This window comes from Plodia interpunctella, chromosome 18 (assembly GCF_027563975.2).
Source record: "Plodia interpunctella isolate USDA-ARS_2022_Savannah chromosome 18, ilPloInte3.2, whole genome shotgun sequence".
In the NCBI taxonomy this organism is placed as follows: Eukaryota; Metazoa; Arthropoda; class Insecta; order Lepidoptera; family Pyralidae; genus Plodia; species Plodia interpunctella.
Window position 1 is genome coordinate 2,037,954 of NC_071311.1, and position 21,053 is coordinate 2,059,006.

The 21,053-nt window shown below is 33.6% G+C and overlaps 3 protein-coding genes across 4 annotated transcripts in view; 2 read left to right on the forward strand and 1 right to left on the reverse strand.

Annotated features, from left to right (window-relative positions):
• Nucleotides 1-21,053, forward strand: part of LOC128677582 (hemicentin-2-like) — a 195,894-nt gene that overhangs the window by 76,241 nt on the left and 98,600 nt on the right. The gene's annotated exons all lie outside the window — the stretch shown is intronic.
• LOC128677584 (uncharacterized) overlaps nucleotides 1-21,053 on the reverse strand; it is a 29,897-nt gene that overhangs the window by 1,926 nt on the left and 6,918 nt on the right. The window contains exons 10-16 of the mRNA XM_053758535.2: nucleotides 12,583-12,813; nucleotides 7,889-8,051; nucleotides 4,700-4,881; nucleotides 4,177-4,361; nucleotides 1,967-2,148; nucleotides 1,247-1,400; nucleotides 257-531 (exon numbers count right to left, since the gene is read on the reverse strand). Of these exons, the coding sequence (XP_053614510.1) occupies nucleotides 257-531; nucleotides 1,247-1,400; nucleotides 1,967-2,148; nucleotides 4,177-4,361; nucleotides 4,700-4,881; nucleotides 7,889-8,051; nucleotides 12,583-12,813 (1,372 nt within the window). The remainder of the gene's footprint in view (nucleotides 1-256; nucleotides 532-1,246; nucleotides 1,401-1,966; nucleotides 2,149-4,176; nucleotides 4,362-4,699; nucleotides 4,882-7,888; nucleotides 8,052-12,582; nucleotides 12,814-21,053) is intronic.
• On the forward strand, nucleotides 14,746-16,368 carry LOC128677583 (uncharacterized). Its single transcript, XM_053758534.1, has one exon. The coding sequence runs from the start codon at nucleotides 15,185-15,187 to the stop codon at nucleotides 16,025-16,027; it is 843 nt and encodes a 280-aa protein (XP_053614509.1). The 5' UTR covers nucleotides 14,746-15,184; the 3' UTR covers nucleotides 16,028-16,368.

Here is a 21,053-nt window from a genome sequence, read left to right on the forward strand (position 1 = left end):
ATGGTAGTTTTTATCAACCACCATTTACTTCCGATGAAGGAAAACATCGTGAGGAAACCTTGCACACTTCTGGTTGATTTTTAACTTGTGTGTGAAATGGAGAAGGCAATGGCAAACCACTCCATTACTAATGCGAAGAAAGTTGTGTGTGTGTGTTTAATCCACGTAATGACCACAACCCTCCATGAGGAATACGACTATGAAGATCATCAAGAGCTTGTTAATGGTAGAAGCTGATATTAAAAACGACACTAACCTCGTAGAAGTCGAGAAAAATTCCACAACTATAGCTTGAATTAAACTCTTGTTTGTCTGTCCGACGCACACATTCACAGCAAATAATGTGACAACTGCAGTCTTTGTGTTGGCCCATCTCATTCCCAACGTGGCTCCAGCGAATATCGAACAGCCCAGTATAACTAGAGTTTTTTTACCAATACGATTTACTAAGATGCCCGTCATCAGAATCGGAACTATACTAATGCCGCCTATTATCATACTATTTATATAAGTTTCCGCACCGCTTCGTGTCTGCAATTCACAGAACGCAGAAAAGTGTTTAATTTTTACCGTGAACAACATTAAAAATACATGATGAATTCATTGGAAATTCGCCGGTAATACCTTCACAAAAAAATCTGTGAATGGCAATAAAATATTTTGTGCGAAATAGTATATTAAATAGTGAAAAATATATTTATATTTTTTTATGTAGCTATGAAGTCTCGCCGGTGGGCAACATTAATTAGATTTGATTTTTGATAGAAATATAAGTATTTTACAATTTGACGTGTAGAAGTGTCTGTAAAGACCTAATTTCTGAATAAAAATCAGCGGCGTCGCGTAGGGCAGGAATTAGTGCAATGCGAATGCAACCGAGAATCATTGAGCTACTAATAACATTAGTTTGTAGCTTGTGAGAAACAACTATAAATATAAAAATTGACGAGAAAAAGTCTAATTTCTGAATAAATGATTTGATTTGATTTAACATTTTTCAATACAAGGAAATCACTTTCAGACTAGCTCAAACTGTGTGACTTGTTACGATTAACGTATTAAATTTATTACAATTGAATTATTAATCAATTGGAATAAATTTTAACTTTTAACTAATTAATTTTAACTAATAGTTTTTATGGTTTAAGCAGGATGTACTAAGAATATTGATTGAGAAAATTTCGATACTAAAAAAGCCAACCTTGAAATTTAAAAAAAAGAAATTAAAAATATAAATAATACTCACCGGTACACATTGCGTCTCCGCTGTAGTGTTTAGCCGCCTAAGTTTCAGATCTTCAGTGTAGGCATCCAGCATCGTACATAAATCTTGATCACCACTTTTGTAGTGTTCCACCACTGTCGAGACTTGCGGAAACCATAGTCTAATTATGTTGTAACTGAAAGAAATTTTGGATTAGAAAATGTTCCATCACCGGCGGCGCTTTTGTCCCGTCTCTCATCTCTGCATGTTCTCAGTTGCGTTCGGGGTTATGAAGCCGCGAAGCCCGGGATCAGCGTAAAAACAAACCATTAAAATTTTGAAGATTCGACTGTGATTTAACAACCGTCCGCCTGTCTGACGCCAACCCTCCTTGGGAATGCTTTTGTTGCCTATCAGCTGCCTAGGTTATTTGTCCCTTAGTCGACGGCAGGACATGGGGTGGTTCTACTCTATGGCGGAACAACACGCCACTTCCCATGGTCCTATACCAGTCTCGTTCACCGCTTTCTTCGTGACTCAAACAATGTCATTTGATCAAGATGTTTGTGGTGTTGTTGGCAGCTGTGAAGTTTTATCCCTTAATCGCTTGGTATTACAATCAAGACAGGATACGAAGCGATCTTATATCACTCGGTATCCCAATTCCTCTCTCCCCTCCGTACTCCGTATACCCCTACCATACGAGGGCACCATTACACGTCCTGATTATGAAGTGAACAAAAAAAAATTAATTAAACTTACGATGCCATAGTCATAAAATTTATGAGACAAATCACACCCAAGTATTTAACTAAGGGTTTCCTATACATTGGCTTGATGTTGTGAAGACCAATAGAAATTTGGTGGGAGAAGGTAGTCTCTTTTTTAGATTCAGATGTTCGGTCACTCTCCTCTCTTATTTCATTGGTCCATATGTCTTTGTACTGAAAAGAAATATTTACACTGTAAATATAACATTACTTTTCAATTAAGTATCTACTTAGTTATATAGATATAATAGATATAGTATATATAATTTATTAAATATCTGTTGTCTATTGCTCCCATAAAATCTGAAAGTTCGTCTGTTTCTTTGTCCTTCTTTCACGTCTAAACGGAACATTGGTTTGAGATGACCTTTAGTGTGGATAGTGTTGGACAGCTTAAGAGTGGCGTATGGTACTTTTATTTATGTATTTATTTATATTTGGGAACAAACAGTTATATAGAAAAACAATAAAATGTAACATAACTATTACAAAAACCAATCAAGTTGCCAATAATTACTGTTACTGTAAATTTGTCGAACAGACTCTATAATACTGTGTGTTAAATGTTAGTTATTAATACAAAAAAACAATATAAAATTAAACTATTCCTCAATAACTTGAGCATTAAATGACCTAATTTCTGTATTAAATGTTCTGTACTAATTGATAATGTAAATATGGCCAAGTTTTAACTTTTATTTAACTTTCAATTTCTGATGGCATCTTGCAATCCTAACATTGTATCCTAATAAGCATTGTTCTGAATTACCTAAGTTCTGAATTATTATGAAATGAAAATGTGGATTTCTTTCTTTAAATAATATGAATTAACTATTTGTCACATATAAAACCTTGAGGACAAACAATTTATTCTTATTTCTAAATCATTTAAATAATGCTTTACATACATGTTGTTATTTTGAGACATATACATACTTGTTATTTTGAGTGTTATTCACAACACAAGTTCTAGATACTTCGGGCATTTCATTATCAGACTCTTGAAAAAGGTCCTACAGAAATAAAATTCAATTAACTAAACTCAACGCAAACTTGAGTTAATTATATCGAAGAGATTATTATGGAATTTAGACTTGATGTTGTGCTACAAGTTAATACAAGATATTTGCTCGAAGTACTTGTAAATAGTTGGAAATTATTCCATGAGCAAATAATTAAGTCTTAAAATAGGTAACTCTCAGAAAATTTAGTAATTATATATTATTTATTCGCGGAATATTTCTTGTATTCTAAAAAAAATCTGTAATAAGTCTATTTCTGTTTTCCCGGTTTCATATGCAGTCATGTCGCCTCGTAGCCTGAGGTCCGCGTAGAATCTTAAATTATACTTACTATTGTAAGGGACAAACAAATCATTATTTTTGCTTCAACAACTTTTTAATTCTTTGTAAATTTATCAAATTGGCATTTTTATACTTCGATTGTGACCATATTGTGACATTATTGTACTTAGTCCTTTAGCTTAGTCTTAGTCGTTCCAATTACGTGGCCCACGCTGTTTCCGCCTTGTGCTGGTAATTGTGGCAAACATAGATAAAAAAATATATAAAGAGATTAGGAAAATTATATAATTTTCCTAATCTCTTGGTCAATTCACAAATTTGTAATTAGTTATAAGTAAAATATGATATAGAATATATTACACTTGAGTTACACTATTGTTAATTAGGCCAGTCTTGTAAAAATAGTTGTAAGATTGGTAAATAAATAAATAAATAAATCTATGGTGGCAAACGTGACAGTTCTGACTTGATACTATTCAACAGGTGCTTCCAGAGGGAACTGGTCAGCTCGTTTCTCATGTATTTTTGTAAGATTAATTGTCTTTTACATCTATATTTTTTTATTAGCACTCTGATCACAATCACATGTTTTTATATACTTTATGACTAAGTACTTCGTTGTATTATTAGAAAAAAATAAAAATGGCATGATAGGGACCAACACGGTTCAAATAAGTTTCTTTCGGCATTTCTTCTCAGCGTCCCGAAATGCCAGTAGTTTGTAGCTTGTGAGATATTACTATACAATATAAAACTTGATGTGAAAAAATGCCTGTGAAGGTCTAATTTCTGAATAAATAATTTGATTTGATGTCCTCGAGGAAGACATGCATGTTAATCGTCCAGAGAAGACGAAATAGAAAAGCGAACCTTGAAAAAGTAACAAAATAGTACTCACAGGATAAGTATCAGCTGATTTTCCAGTGTTTTCTTTGTAAATATTCATTAGTATCTCTCTAGCTTTCGCATACTCCTTCTGCATCACCAGGTACTTGGGGCTTTCTGGTAGGAACGAGTACATTATAAATGACGCCAGTGACCACAGCGACATTATGTATAAGTAGAAGTTCCATGTGTTTAGCACTGTAATGTTAAACAACACTTATATTGAAGTGAATATGACTACCCCATGTTTATGTAATGTCAAGCCTCTGTGGAGAGTAATCATACTAGTACAAACAAATCTACTAATATTTCTCCTTTATAAAATTAGTCTAGAACTAAATGATCTAAGGTCTAGAAGTATTGAAGTAAGTAGTAATAAATTGCTTACAGCGATAAGACAGCCTTTCGCACAATGTATCTTAAATCATGTCGTCATGCTATGTGTGATAATACATTTTGTACTTATGTATACTATGTAATTAATTTGTGCAATAAATAATTATTGTATTATTAGATACATAGATTTTGTTACTCACCAATATACCCCCCAAAGAGCGAGTACTCCCAATCTTGTATGAGTACGGCCCACGCTATACCGGCTATGATGACCTGCGCAAGCGCAAGGAAAGACGACTGCAGTATTATGACCCGGTCCCTAATTTCATTGTAGCAAAATTCTGCGGAAAGTGACACTGCTGCGCTGAATGATGACGCAAACCTGAAAAAAAAAGAGTTAGATAATTACTTAAATGAATTGCTACGCACACACATGCTTTGATTTGTATTTTTATGTTAAGGACGAATTGCACCAACGTTGACTTTTACCAACGCGCTGCCCATGATACAAAATTTGCCTTTTTGCGCAAGTCAACGTCAAAGTTAACTGGTGCAACATACCCTTTAGTTTGTATCTACTTTTTGTTTATTTTTAACTAGCGGCTCATCCCGGCTTCGCTCGGATAAAAACATAATATATATCCGTGCAGTAGTTTTTGAGTTTTGAACAGACATACAGACGCGGCCGAGGACTTTGTTTTATAATATGTATTGTGGACTTTGTTTTATGGACTATGGTTTGGTTTTATGGACATGCTTTGTTTTATAATATGTTACCACACATACACGTGTGTGGTAACATATTATACAACAAAATCCATTTTGGAATTGAATGGATTTTTGGAAAAATTATATTTTTGACACAAACTTTTATTGTTGTTATAGAGATGTTATTACTATCGAATTAGTCCACGGATTACGTAGATACTAATTCCATGGTTATTGCACTCAATGTGTGACGTAATATATAATGTGCAGTAAACCATTGAAAAGTTCTCACATCTATTAACCGTTAATGGGTGTAATAATTTCAGTTTAATCTGTTACATACGTCTGCTTCAAAATTGAGTTGCAAGATTCCACTTTGATAGATATAGGGACATACATTGCAAAATAAATAAAAGCTTGTAAAAATATTTCAAATTCGTTTTAATTAAACCTCACCCATTTCAAACTAAAAGTGAAAGGGTCAGATGGTAACCAAATATCAGATCAATTTTATTTAGGTTTTTCATTGTAGAATTTTTTGTTTATTTATTTTTTCCCAACAGTATGTAAATATCAATGATTTTTTAAAAGTATATATTTAGTTTGTATTAAAACGTTGTGTATTCAACGATCAAATTGGATGCTTTTAAATAAAATAAAAATATTTTCGTTTTGAGCAGAAAAAGTTTTGTTGTTCGAAACAGAAATAAATTGTTCCAGCAAAATCGTAAAAATGTGTAAAAATGATTCATGAATAAATAATAATTAAATTTATTTAAAAAGCACCTCAGGTCCTTGCTGATTGATGAAAGTTAATATAATTTGAACAATTTTTTTAATGATAGACTAAGATAAAAATTTTATTAATTTAGCTTTTACTTTTATTTATTCGATTTTGTTTTGTGGGATAATAGCATGCTCTTCATTTAAATTTGCCGGACGGTAAAACATGTAGGATTAAGCTTTTCTTTTAACACCACATTGTAAAAAAAATTAAAACTCATATTTTTGCAAATAAATAATCTTTGTTTTGTCTTTGTCAAATATGTTTTTGAGCCATACATTAAAATAATAAGTAGTAAATTAATTAATTTTTTCATGCACTTGATAAGCTATCCTTATTTTTTTGTGTTTATTTTTGATCAGAAATGTTCCTTCATATTTTTGAAGCGTCATTGCGTGGAATGCCACACACACAACAACTTTGCACTATTGATGGAGTGGTTTGCCATTGCGTTCTCCATTTCACACATAAATTAATAATCAACCACGATGTGCCAGTTTACTGACGATGTTTTCCTTCACCGGAAAGAAGTGGCGGTCTATGAAAACGACTATACATGAGTCAGATTGATAAGCAAACTCATGGGGCACTAGTAGGATTCGAACCAGGGACCTTTCGATCTACAGGCGGACGGGACAGTCTTAAATTATTACACCACCACCGCTTTGGACTTCTATTTGTATCCAATTACATGACATTTACATTGATAAGATTAGAATAGTAATATCATTTAGACAATTCATCAGTGTTGCCACAAGATGTATGTATGGGATGATGACATGCTAACTAATTTATTGCGGTGTCTAGAGACTTGACGAGTGTTTTGACAGCGGAAAATGGGAGATGTGTAGAACAAGGAATGAGATAATGTTATGCTATATTTTCACATGTCTTTCAAACGTAAGGTTTCCTTGTATTAATGGTGTGTATCGACAAGAAAACTAACCATATTAGCAAATATAAATGAGCAACCAAAACTATAAATTGTAAGGTTCATACATAAATGCTGTGTTTATCAATGTAATATTCATAATATTTTATTTATTAATTATATGGATTAATTCATCTAAATTCAGCCAACGATTGATTTGGTTATTTAGACGCTATATATATTTTTCGTAATTTTTTAACAAGATATTTGTAAACAGATATGAAATTTGCTTGTAATATTTATTTAAAAAAGGACAATCATATCTGAAACGCTTAGATACACATATTCTATCAACACAATGTTCATAATTCTGTGATCTGTGAAATATAATGACTTTCAGAGGTTATCTAGTTTAAGCTTTTAACTTAGTTTCATACATATCTAACATTTAATTCTACATATTACTTCAAAACTAATATTAAATTTGGTTAATTTAAGTCACTGAAATCAAAATTAATTGCTGTATAACTTTTGTGATAATATTGATATGGTATTGAGGGCATAGTAAACATTTATTTATGTAATATTTTCAGTACCTATACACAGTTATTTGATATTATATATTTTATTTAACTTATAGCAAGTAGTATTAAAATAAAACTATATTAGGACAAATCACACAGATTGAGCTAGCCCCAAAGTAAGTTCGAGACTTGTGTTATGGGATACTAGCTCAACGATACTATAAACGATATTTTAAAACAAATACATATATAGATGAATATCCAAGACCTGGGCCAATCAGACGATGGTCATTTTACATCATGACCCGACCGGGGATCGAACCTGGGACCTCTCGGTTCAGATGCAAGCACTTTACCACCGAGGTCGTCAGATCGCAGAACTTGATGGCGACGCGAATGAACTAACATTGTGTAATTATTATGAGAGTTTTTATTTTAGCCGCCAATCGTGGGCAAAGTTTTTGTCGATGTCGTATAGCGCGAATAAAGGAAGCTTACTTACAGTAGTCCTTCAAAAAACTTGGCGGTGACCAGAACGTCATAGGTCTGGCTGGTGCCGGCTATAACCGTGAACACGAACATTCCACCGAAACCCAGCATCAGGAATATTTTCCTGCCAAACGTGTCCGTTAAGAAACCAGCCAGTACAGAGGAGAACAACATTCCTGGAATTGAGAAAACAGTGATTTGTTGCGAACTCGCTCCTAAGTTTCAGAAACAAATGCCGTATATCCATTTATGGTTTACGCCCAGATAAGTATAAGTTCACAGAGATACATCCATACTATTATTATAAATGCGCAATTTTGTCTGTCGTTGTGTGACTGGACCGATTTTGATGAAATTTGGTATGCATATATCTAAAGACCCCCGTTCAAACGTAGGCTACTTTTTCAAAAGTCAACCCCCAAATGCCTATAATGGGGGTGAAAGTTTATGTGAAAATCATTATCGTTCCGCTTTCGCAGACAGATTAAAATAGGGGAAGCCATTGCTTCCAAAAGCTAATTGGAAATAAACATTGAATTATTTTTTTAAATCCCGACTCCGAAGTTCCTGGCATTCTCTTATCGGCTAGAAAACAATCCGATGGTTACCAAACGGCTGTAAACACAATTTTACAAACAGCTAAGAAGACTCTCGATTAAATTTCTTCCAAATAAAAAGAACTAGTTCAGCCGTTTGGCTGCTATGATGCTACAGACAGATACACAGATACACAGACAAGTTAAACTTACAACCCCCTCTTTCTGTAGGCGAGGGTTAAAAAAATAATAAGAGAAAGAAAATTCTATCCTACTATTATTACAAATGTGAAAGTTTGTGAGAATGTATTTTTCTCTTTGACAGACTGGCAGACTTTTGCATCTGTAATATTCATATGGAAGTATGGATAATATACAGAAACTGATGATTATCTCCCGTTTTCGTTCTCGTTTCGTATTTGCTTTTGAGTCTAGGAACTCTCGACAAAAAAGAAATGAGGGCTAAAACTACACGTATTATTATGAAATTTGATACACGAGTAGAATATAACATGGAATAACACATAGGTACTTTTTATCACGAAATTCCACGGGAGCGAAGCCTTGGGGCGCAGCTAGTTATCTTATAAAACCGGTTGGCATAGGCCGAAACTAATATAAAATTCAACCGAGTCAAGCACTATGATAAATATTGCATGTCCGGGGTGAGTGTGCCTTTTGTGCACTGTGCACTGTATTGTATGCATAAGCGCCTCCCTGCAGTCATAGGGGTGATCCAAAGGGTTTTTTTACTCCTCTTTGTAAAGGAATATAGAATAGACGCGCTAACCGTTGTGAGCATTGTGTTTAAAGAGAAATTCTCATAGGTCTTTCTGGTGTTTTAAATTTGATTTGACTTTTTGATACTATGCTAAATAGACAGACAGAAACGTGTGTGTCCAAACGTAGAAAGACTAAAGGCAGAAAGGCATTCTGAAGAAAATTAGACGTCAGACAGGTGACTGATTGTAAAATCACAGCTAAATCTTCAACATTTAAGGTCCCTTTTTAGACTGATTCCGGATATCGCGGTTCCATATTCCCGAACGAGACTGAATATGTTAAGATGAGAGAGAGGCAAATATGAAAGAGCCGTGTGGTTCCCGCCCTGGACCATCTCAAATATACCATTGTTTTTTTTTATATTTGATTTTCTAACAAATAAATCTGTTATCCCAGGAGTATATAGTACCTAATTATATAGTGTGATAATGTTACGTACCAAGCTTGAGATATTTTTACTTGCGGTCTGGGCGCTATCGACCGTAAAGGCATATTCACATAGATATTTTAGAAACATAGATACGTTGTGACCGCATATGCTTGTAGAATGTAGATACGTTGCGGTCGGAAGCTAAACCACACGAACTTGGGCCGTGAAATACGAGCTTTTCGAGATATTAAGTCTCGCCAAATGAAACGAGAGTTTTACAGAACTAAATATCTACGCGTATTTCGTTAAATTTATCAAATATTTGTATATATTAGTGTCTCCTTTTCTTCATTCTTATATTCACAATTTAAAAAATGTGTAATTACACACATAAAAATAGGTGACTACATAAAGGCAGGATTTATTTCATCCGTTTTGTTATGATATGACTAGCGTGGTAATTCAACTTAAATATCTATAAAATATACGGTTTAGCCGTGAAATATAGATAGAAAGACAGACAGACTGACAGACTTTTGCATCTGTAATATTCATATGGAAGTATGGATAATATACAGAAACTGATGATTATCTCCCGTTTTCATTCTCGCGTATTTTTGTTCATTCGTGGCTATGACTACACAAAGCCCTGCATAGGAAAACAAATTACAACCGGCCTGCTGCTTTATTTGCTGTAAAGGCTGTCCTTTAGTCGCCTATCACGACATCCACTTGAGGATTTGAAATGGTCCTATTATACGAAAATGAAAATGTATCTTTCTATCACAAAGTGAATTTTATCTTTTTTAATTATAAAGACTTTAAATTATAGCCATTTTTGCTTTTGAGTCTAGGAAATCTCGACTAAAAGAAATGAGGGCTAAAACTTCAAGCCCCACTTGCAATCTTTACAACACGAGGAGAACCCAGCCACAGCTGTACCTATGTCGCTAGCAGTACGTGTACCTCTGGTATTGTGTTTGCGCATACAGCACGGTGCGCCCGACTTGTGATGTGAATTGTGAAACTCTTCTTGACAATATAGTTTGTGCAGAAGGTACTATTCTTATGTTATATTGTACAAATCAATGATAACAATGAAATTATGAGTAAATAAAACCGTAGATAAAAAGGGTACAAAGATAATACCATTAATAAGCTAAGCAACGTGTGTGTCTAAACATAGAAGGACTAAAGGCAGAAAGGCATTCTGAAGAAAATTAAACGTCAGACAGACTTGTCTGACCTAGTCAGGCAGACTGGTTGTAAAATCACAGATAAACCTTAAGGTTCCTTTTTACACTGACTCCGGACATCGCGGTTCCACAGTCCCGAACGAGACTGAATATGTGAAGATGAGAGAGAGGCAAATAGGCAAGTATCTATATATATTTTTAATTTTGTTTTTATTAATATCCAGGCTTTGTAACATTGTGGTATCAAACCCATCCAGATGTGAGAGCACTGGTGTACTGTGACACAGGCTCGCCTATATCAGGCACCAGTCTCCAGGATACTGGAGTACACATTACTTCTTGTATTAGTCTCACTGTTATGTTCATTAGCGTTTTGGAGAAAATAAAGCACTTTTTTACTTTTTTTTTACTATATTTGGTATCAGAGCAAAAAATAAATAGTTTTCAATAAATTGATTTTTGTAAATGCTTTAAGTATAGGTGGGACTTTATTTGGTGACATAATGTCTTGAAAATTAAGCTCTTAATATGGTTCATTCAAATCTTTATCTTGTCAACAATTTTATCAATTTCCCGTTGATCGCAGAGGTGAGGAAAAGGCGAGGTTTATATTTTTTTAAATACTTCCCAAAAAACGCTGTATTTTGGACCCCAGAATGCGGCAATAGCAAATAGTGTTTATATTTTTTATTAAAAAAAAAACAAAACACAAATTAAAACTAGATCCATACAAATAGACCAAGTTAGAACTATTCCATTTAAAGATCTCCTGTGGTGAAGAATAGAGAAGAAATTAAAGGAAACTAATGGCCACCGTTTTCAACTTAATCAATTGTGACTACATTGTTTAATGGAAAACTATAATACTTTCTAATAAAATTCTATATCTAGTATGACATTATGTGTTAAGTCGCTAAGAAATAAAAGAAATTATTACAAATATTAGGTGGCGCTGGTGTGCTGATAGGAATCGCCTTAAAGTTTTCCTTCTGTATGTTATTTTACGTGTTGTGTTTGTGCATCACTCTCGCCTAGATAGAAGATCCCCTTACAGTAAGCCGGCTAAAGCTAAAATATTTATGCTGTATCCTCAAAGGTACAGGTTTGAGCAGCTTCCGAAAATCTTTTGCAAGGATTTAATATTCGTGTGGAGAAGTTGCTTCTTGGACAAGGTTCAGCCACTTTCGAAAACGATTCCGTTTTCGAAAGTGGCTGAATTATTACTTATTATTAACCTATATATTTTCTATAACATATTCTAAACCAAATTATATCTAAACAAGTACATTTATTTAGGTACATTGCTATTAAAAGTTAATTATATTTATGAATGTTTGATAAGATTCTTTTTATTAAAAGTAATTTAAATTAACCATTTGCAATGTTACTGAAGAATAATCTCAATGTTTACTACGTATGTTCCCTAAAATTTCTTTCCCTAAATTATCTATTAATTTCTATCTCTCACGGGGTAGACAGAACCAAGAATCGCGAAATTCAAAGGCATTTAGTTAGATAGCGGGGCTGTTGATGGAAGTGAGATTTTGAAATACCTAGTGTCATGTTGCTAGCTCATCGTTTATGAGAAAAATCTAGTTTATAATACTCCATATATAGCATATTCCAAAAGAAATTATTTAAATTAATTTGAACTGTATATAGTAACTGTATATAATAACCAACTGGCAACATTTGAATTTGTCGCCGGCGCTGTCTTCTTGTTTTCTCCAATAAACGCCGCTTATGCTTCTAAGCGTAATTTTTATATACAACGAGTAAACAGCACGATTATACAATCACAATCTTGTAGCCACAATCTTACCCAAATATGGCATAGCATTTAATATCCCCTTCTGCAGCAGGGTCATGTGCAGGTCGCACTCAGCGCTGGGCAGTAGATACGACGTGGTATTGCTGACTGCCACACCACTCACGAAGCCAACCAGAGTAACAAGTAACAGTTTTATGTTGAATCGCCCGAATTTACATGCTTTGAGACAGCTGTTGACTTGCTGGATGGGAGTTTGTGGTGGTTCTTCATTGTGGGTCTTGGCTGAAAGAGAGATTAGTTTTAATATCCAAATAAATGCTATAATAATAAAAAAAAATGTTATATATGCTACAATCTGTCTATCTGTTTGTTCCGCTTTCACGGATAAACCGCTGGGCTGATTTTGATGAAATTTTGTATGCGTGTAGTTGAAAACCCCCGTTCAAAAATAAGCAATTTTTTTTTCAAATATCAACTACAATAGGTGGTGAAAATTAGAGAATCTTTATAATACCTATATAGCCTATCAATAAAAAAAAGTATATACAAATAGTTTGTAGGTAGTTTGTTTAAAATACATAAAGAATATCTGATTGTGATGACTGCTTAACTGTTTTAGCATACTATAAATAAAATTGATTCAATCCTGAAACCTAAAATATAGACATAAGATTTTGGTATACTCAAAAATTATCTAGATACCTGTTCGTCGAGCAAAGTTAGTTAAATTATACTATTAAATAAAGGGATAGGCGAACATCCCGAATATATAAGTGGCTTTCAAAATTGAATATTCCAAACGGTAACCGCCATCTTGAGAAGTAATGGAAATACTGCGAATAAACTCTCTTTAATCCTCTTAATAAGGAGGCAAAGTTTCAGGCATTAGCATAAAAGACAATCTAATTTATACGGGTTTGCCTCCAACTTCCACATAGTAGCATCTCGGAAGTTATGCAGTCTGTGACTGCACGGCTGTATTGATTTGACTTCACAAGTTTGTCTATGACTTCGTTCAAGCTGGCGTTTTGTGTGCTTGATCACGGTGATCTCTGGATGGACTGGAGATTTCGAAGTTTAACTTTTTTAAGATTTCATTCATTCTAATTCATTCAGATTCGTTTTGTTATACCTATGAGAAAAATCCCCGATCCCACCAACCCGTCCAATCCAATTTTGAGAAATAAAAATAAACACCTAGAATACACGTGTATGATTATAATGTTACAAGCTTTAGCCCACGGCTTCATCCGTATAATTTACCCACGGGAACAGTCATTTTTCCGGGATGAAAGTATTCTTTATGTTCTTTTCCATACTTCAAACTACACGTATGCAAAATTTCAAGAAGATTGGTTGACTACATAGAGCGTGAAGAGGTAACAAACAAACTTACTTTTGCATTTATAGCATGTATGTTTTACAAAATTTTTGGTTCTATTTTACTTTCATGATGTAGAAGTTACTTATTTTATGTACAGCTAACTGTATATTAAGTCACCCTGAATAGTCATTATGTCTCTGTTATTAATTAGATGATGTATTGAATTTAGATAGTTTTCGTGCTATAAATTAAACACCTCTGGTTGCCTGTGAACCCCCTCTACTTCTCCTCCCTTTCCTCTTCTTCCCCTTATTCTTTCATGGTCTCAAGTCTTATTATTGGGATGAAAAATAATAAATATATATTAGGACAAATCACGCAGATTGAGCTGGCACCAAAGTAACTTCGAGACTTGAGTTATGGGATACTAACTCAACGATACTATATTTTATAACAAATAAGTACATATTATAAAGATAAACATCCAAGACCCCGGGTCTTGGATGTTTATCTTTAGGAAAAGAACGTTTTCCCAATCAGGAAAAGAACGTTTTCCACCATGACCCGACCGAGGTTCGAACCGGGACCTCTCGGTTCAGGGGCGAGCACTTTATCACTGCAACACCGAGGTCGTCAACTTAGTGTGAACTCAATCTTTAATAAAATATACTTATTCTAATTCTTTGTTGATACCAAGAAAATATAACTATTAAATACAAACAAGCTAATAAATATGACTTGTTTTTATTTATTTATGAGAGCTTTAAGTTAAATATTGAACAAGCATTATCTAAAATGGAATTATCAAGACATTAGTAAGTTATTTAGCTCTAGTTATAATTAACTGATTTGATTCAACTAATTTATATCTTCAATGAGCCGGAACATTAACATTTGATTATTTGCACACGTTTAATTGCCGGTTTCTATCAAATAATTCTATTAATAATATTTTAGAAAGATTTGCTTGGAAATAATATTAGAGAATTATAAGGTGTATTAATTTGACAAAAACCACCGAAATATATCAGAAACTGAAAGGATTTCTTTGCATTGTTTGGATAGAGGCTACGTATTTTTTATTAATATTGAATTTATTTTCAAGTTTCATATGGTTATCAAAAATATACAATTTCTTTTGCAATAAATAATCTTACTTAAAAATATTTTTTTTTTTATGAAAATGAAAGAAAACTTTTTGCAAAAATCTCGATAAAACTTTTTACGAAATAATTTTTGGTAAACTGTCACGTCGACTGTTTATAATGTGAAAAACGAAAACATACAACGAGTGTGTGCTAAGAAAAAAATTAACCAAAAAAAATTGTAATGGAGCCAAGGGAATTGCATATCAAATTCGCTGGCATGTCAGCAAACGTAGAAATTGTACCACATTTGAATCAGACACTGAAACGATTGGTTGAATCAATAGTAAAACCAACTCGTCTACGACAAGACCTAATGGTTACCATTTTACTTTTTATTATGAAAGAGAACGGTTTCGTTCAGCTAAAGGACGTTTGTAAAGACGCAATAACTATCGAAGACTACATTTTATCGAAAAAAGAGAAAGACATAACAAAATACGAAACAGTATTTCTATTAAGAAACTTTCCGAATACTCCAATGAAAATGATCGTGTCTCTATTGAAAGATACGATTTTGATTAATGCAACTATTCCTGAAATGCGCAAAGAAACTTACTCGCTCTGTCTGATGCCCGAAAGGTATATAATAAATTCAGGGTTGGGCATTCCTGCGACCCTAGCGAACGTGAACGAACTATTTGTATCATTTAAAGATAAAATTGTAACTCCAGTTAAGAGCAGCATATTGAATTGCCACCGACACCCTAGTGGTAATCTCTCAGGGTTGCCAGAAGATGTGATACTGCTGATTATATTGAAGCTGTCACTGAGAGATGTGTTGAACCTGAGTGAATCATGCAAACGGATGTATCAAATCGTAAATGAGGATAGAGTTTGGTATCATCTTTACGTGCGGGATTTTGCTGAACATAAAAATGAGGGGAGTTGGCACGACATGTACAAGGAAGCCTATATAACACGTTCGACGGTTAGATCCCGGAGTAATGATGGTTTAAGGTTGTCAGTATCGACTGAACATGTGGCAAGATGCGTATCAGACTCGAGGTGGGAAGTCATTCTGTAAATCAAATGTTGGAAATTCCAGTAATGTAGATTGCATCTAAGTTGCAATGTCACTGTTGCATATTAAGTTAAATTAAATTTATATTACTATTACTATCTTCTTTATTTGTTCTATAAGTATTTAGCTGTTTTTTCATAGGATTTATTAATTTGAATATTTATTAAATAGCAGCGCGAGGAATATCAAAATAAAACCTTTGTGAAACTCTGCGTATTTCGTTATGTTTACAAGAACAAAACAAGCAGTATCTATTACTATATTATATAATGCCAGCTCCACACTACGGACCAGTTTGCAAACTTATCGGGTTCGGTGTACATTACTCGTTTTTCACTATTGTATTGTATTGTATTGTATTGTAAATAAAAGCACTCAAACTAAGAAATGATCGAACATGCATTCCTGTCTGAATCTGTCCGAGTTCGGCGTTAGTGTGTAACCGGCATAATAGTTATTTGACAACACGATGTACGGTCGCCTGCAAAAGTCCAGCCATACTTTTGTACCTTATTCTTAGGAAATGAAAATCCAAATTGTTACTGAACTTTTGCAGCCGACCGTTCAGTCAACTGAAGTTACTTTGCATCTACCTACCTCTATGGTGCGGCAATAGAGGCGAATTTGCAATAATTTTAAATATCTTGATGTACTATTATGTATAAAAGCAATTTTGTATGCACTGTTGGCTGACGTTTCAGCCAGTGATTGCCCATGTCTAGTTTTATAAAGTGAAACTGTTAAACCGGTGGAACATTTATTGGTTAGATCACAAGTCAAAAATCAAAAAACTATTCATTGACACAAAACTAACAAATGTACATTTTTGACACTTGTTACTACCAAGTCTTAGTATACTAATGGTAAGAAGGGAAATATTCCATTTATTTATTCATTAATTTAACCCTGTTACTACCGCCTTTACCGTTACAGTACTACTATAGAAACCAAAAATATATGAACATGAGGTTATACAAAACCGGGTTATACAAAAAAAAAATATCGGAAATATCGAAAAACTGCTCCAAAAAACTTACCACTATTCGCCATAGCAGCTAAATCAACTTCACTCATTATTTGGAAAATTTCGTCACAATTTTCGTGAAAAATTTATCATCTACATTACACAACGTAGACTCATACGAGGGCTGCTATTTATGTATCCGGAATAACAAAATTAAACAAACATATATTATTACATATGGTTTTATTGTTTCTCGAAGTATGATCTATGCACTTCTGCATACGATGAAACCAATTTTCAAAGCACTTTTTCCATTCTGATTGAGGTATGTCCAAAACGTGTGTTTTGAACGCATCAACGGCCTCTTCGCGGCTCGAAAAACGTTGACCACGTAATTTATTTTTAATGTTTGGAAATAAATAAAAATCATTGGGTGCCAGGTCGGGGCTGTACGGCGGATGACCCGTCAATTCAATCTTTTGACCCTCCAAAAAATTATTTGTTTCAGCCGACTTGTGGCAGCTAGCATTGTCGTGATGAAGTATGATTCTGCGTTGTGGGTTGTTCTTTCGTATTTTTTCAAAGACTTCTGGCAAACAAATGGTGGTGTACCATTCAGAATTAACCGTCCTACTATTCTCTAGTGGCACTGTAGCTACATGTCCGTTGATACCAAAAAAACAAGCGACCATTTGCTTTAAAGTGCTTCTCGCACGAACAACTTTTGTTGGATTCGGTTCATCTTGAAAGACCCACACCGTTGACTGCTGTTTAGTTTCAGGGTCATAAGCATAGATCCAGGTTTCGTCACCTGTGTAGATATTATAAACAGCTTTTGACGTGCTACGGTTGTATTTTTTTATCATTTTCTTACACCAGTCGACACGAGCCTGTTTTTGATCTACGCTCAAGTTGTGCGGAATCCAACGCGAACAAATTTTTTTAACAATTAAATGTTCGTGTAATATCGCGTGTATATTCGTCATACTAATGCTCAGAGACGCCTCTATCTCGCGGTATGTAACATGACGATCTTGCATTACTAATTGTCGCACAGCATCAATATTTTGTTGTACCACTACCGATTTAGGACGACCCTCCTTAATTTCATCCGTGAGCATAGACCGTCCACGTTGAAATTCCTTAAACCAATAATACACAGTGGTTTTCGATGGTGCTTCATCTCCAAAAGTTAAAATCAGTTGTTCGATGCACTGTTTTTGAGTTAAACCACGCCGAAAATCATAATAAATCATCGCGCGAAAATGTTCACGAGTTAAATCCATGGCAATGAAGACAAGCTATTTTCAAAATTGGCGCCAATTGAAAAAAACAAATGACAGGGACATGAAAAATATTTATTCTCTAGCCGAAGAGTTCTATTTTCAAATGTTGTAATTACATTTTAAATATTCTAGAATTATTGGCCAGTTCCGGATACATAAATAGCAGCCCTCGTATGGAGTAAGATAATTGATGGATTCATCTAATTTATCAAGAATACGGAAGCCTGATAAAGCCTATTATAGTAAATAATACATCTATCTTTCTACGTAGCTGAGATAAAAGTCACGTAATTACATATTATCTGTACGAGACTAAGATAAAATTTATTTTAAACTAGCTAGCAACACGCGGCTCCGCCCGCGACATAAAGTATGACACTCTCTATCACCACGACAAAAATCACTTCAATCCATTGCTCAGTTTGTGACATGAAAGACTGACAAACAAACACATAAATACACTTTAACATTTAAAATATTAGTATGGATTGTGATTTCACAATTTTTACATTCGCTACGTCATATTTTGCTTCATTAAATGATGAATCATTTAATCTTTTTGTCAGTTGAATATTTCTTGGTAAACGTATTATATACTACTAGAGTTGGTAATAAAAGTCATATCAGATGCCTTTAGGCGACTTAAATTGAATCTGACACCAATTAATGATTATTTGAAAACATATAGATAACAAACCTAGCTGTGTCGGTTAAGTTAGGTTAGTATTGTGAACACAACAAGCAGAGCTAGCGAAGCGAGCGGAGTTTCGAACTATGCCAACAAAAGTTAAGATTGTTAGGTTTGGATATGTGTACAAAAAGTTAGGTTAGGTTGGTAAGATCAGATACTTACTGCGTGATGGTAGATAAATAAGATTATTGCAAGATTATAAGACATGCTAAAATTGAAAAAACAAATAAAGATTAGGCGTTATACTTTTGTACAACAATACAACTTTATTGCACGAAAATAAGCACATTAATCAAAATTAATGCAAGAAATATACATTGTACAACGGCGGACTTATCCCATGTAGAGATCTCTTACAGACAACGAGGACGTGTATACAGTAGCAGGCTAGTCAGAAGTAATAACGTACAAAGTGAACATAGAAGACTATAAATTGTAAGAAAATAAATAAATATACTTAGGAAAAGTAAAATCTAAATAAATAAATACATAAATATATATAACAATAACAAAACATGCATAAAATAGATATAAATACATATTAGAAATAACATACAATTATAAATACATATTAATACTTACATACAAATATAAATACATAATATAATAGCCTAAATGTTAGACGTGACAAGAGAGGACTTAAGAAGTCTTTTTCTAAACGAGTTTAAGGAAGGAGCACTCTTAATATCCTTAGAAAGCGAGTTCCACAGCTTAGCGCCCAAAACCACAAATGATTTGGAATAAGTTTGAGAAGAGCTGGCAGGTATTTCCAAGCTAGGGCCTCTAGAGACGTACGCAGACGATTGTCTAACGTACGGAAGGCAAATTTGGACTGTAGATAAATAGGGGAAGATGGAGTAAACAGGACATTGTAAAGGAGTGACGGGATGTGGATGTCGCGCCGGATTCTGATGGGTAACCAATTGAGTTTATTACGAAACTCCGTGATATGGTCATGTTTACGGAGACCAAAAACAAACCTTATGCAAAGATATTGCAAGCGATCCAGTTTATTGAGAAGTTCTACAGTGCGGTCAAGAAAAGCCACATCAGCATAATCTAAAATAGGGATTAAAAGAGACCGCTCTAACAGGGCCTTAATCTTAATTGGCAGGAAATGCTGTAAACGTCGTAGAGAATGGAGGGACGCAAAGATTTTGCGGCTAATCTCATTTATGTGCGCAGCCCATGAAGAGTTTCATCAAAAACTATACCCAAGTTTTCAACAGAAGAAGGTAGAGGAATTAATTTTGTTCATTTTTTAATTGTAAATCTTATAGAAAAGGATAGTTGAAAAAGGTATGTTTTGATGACAATTCGAAAGCGCTTTTATAATAATAATAATCATTTATTTTCAGACCAAAGATACATACAACATATAAAATATAAAGATAAATACATTAAAATAAGGTTCATTCATACAACCATACAATTTAATAATCAGAATATTTGTATTATATTATTATAATTTTTTTTTCTTTATATATATTTATTTTTCTTCTTTCTGCGTTGGTAGGAAAAATGCGAGGACCACCAAACCTGGAAATAATATTTTACTGGTTAATTATTAAAATAAAAAAAACTAGATACTTATTAGGTTTTAAAATTTTGATAAATATTTAAATAAAAATCAGATAACAGAATCAAAAGTATATTATAATAAGTTGACCAGTTCAATTTTTATCTTGTAAAGCATTTCCATGTAAAAGTTTTACTTTTGTATCTTTGGTTCGTTTAAAAAATGTTTTTGTTATATATGACATACATCAATTTATTTAATTTTAAATATTCAAAATTCATTCTAAATTCTTATATCATTCTACAAGTCATTTCAATTATATTGTTTTCCAAAATTACGTTTTTGCTATCGATTGTGTTAGGTACTGCTTATCATAGCTAGCTATTCTCATTTTATTTCAAGTCGCCTAGTGGCGTCTCACATGACATACATAGATACATTACTTTTTATTGCACCAAAGATAAGACTTACAAATCATCGCATTGAAAACAGTCGACCTTTGTGCACGATTCCTCGCGATATTTACCTTCACCTAAAGTGGTGGTGTATAAAAACTACAATAAATCGTA

Excerpts from the sequence above, each read along its gene's own strand:
- LOC128677583 (XM_053758534.1), top strand. The coding sequence starts at position 15,185 with ATGGAGCCAAGGGAATTGCATATCAAATTCGCTGGCATGTCAGCAAAC.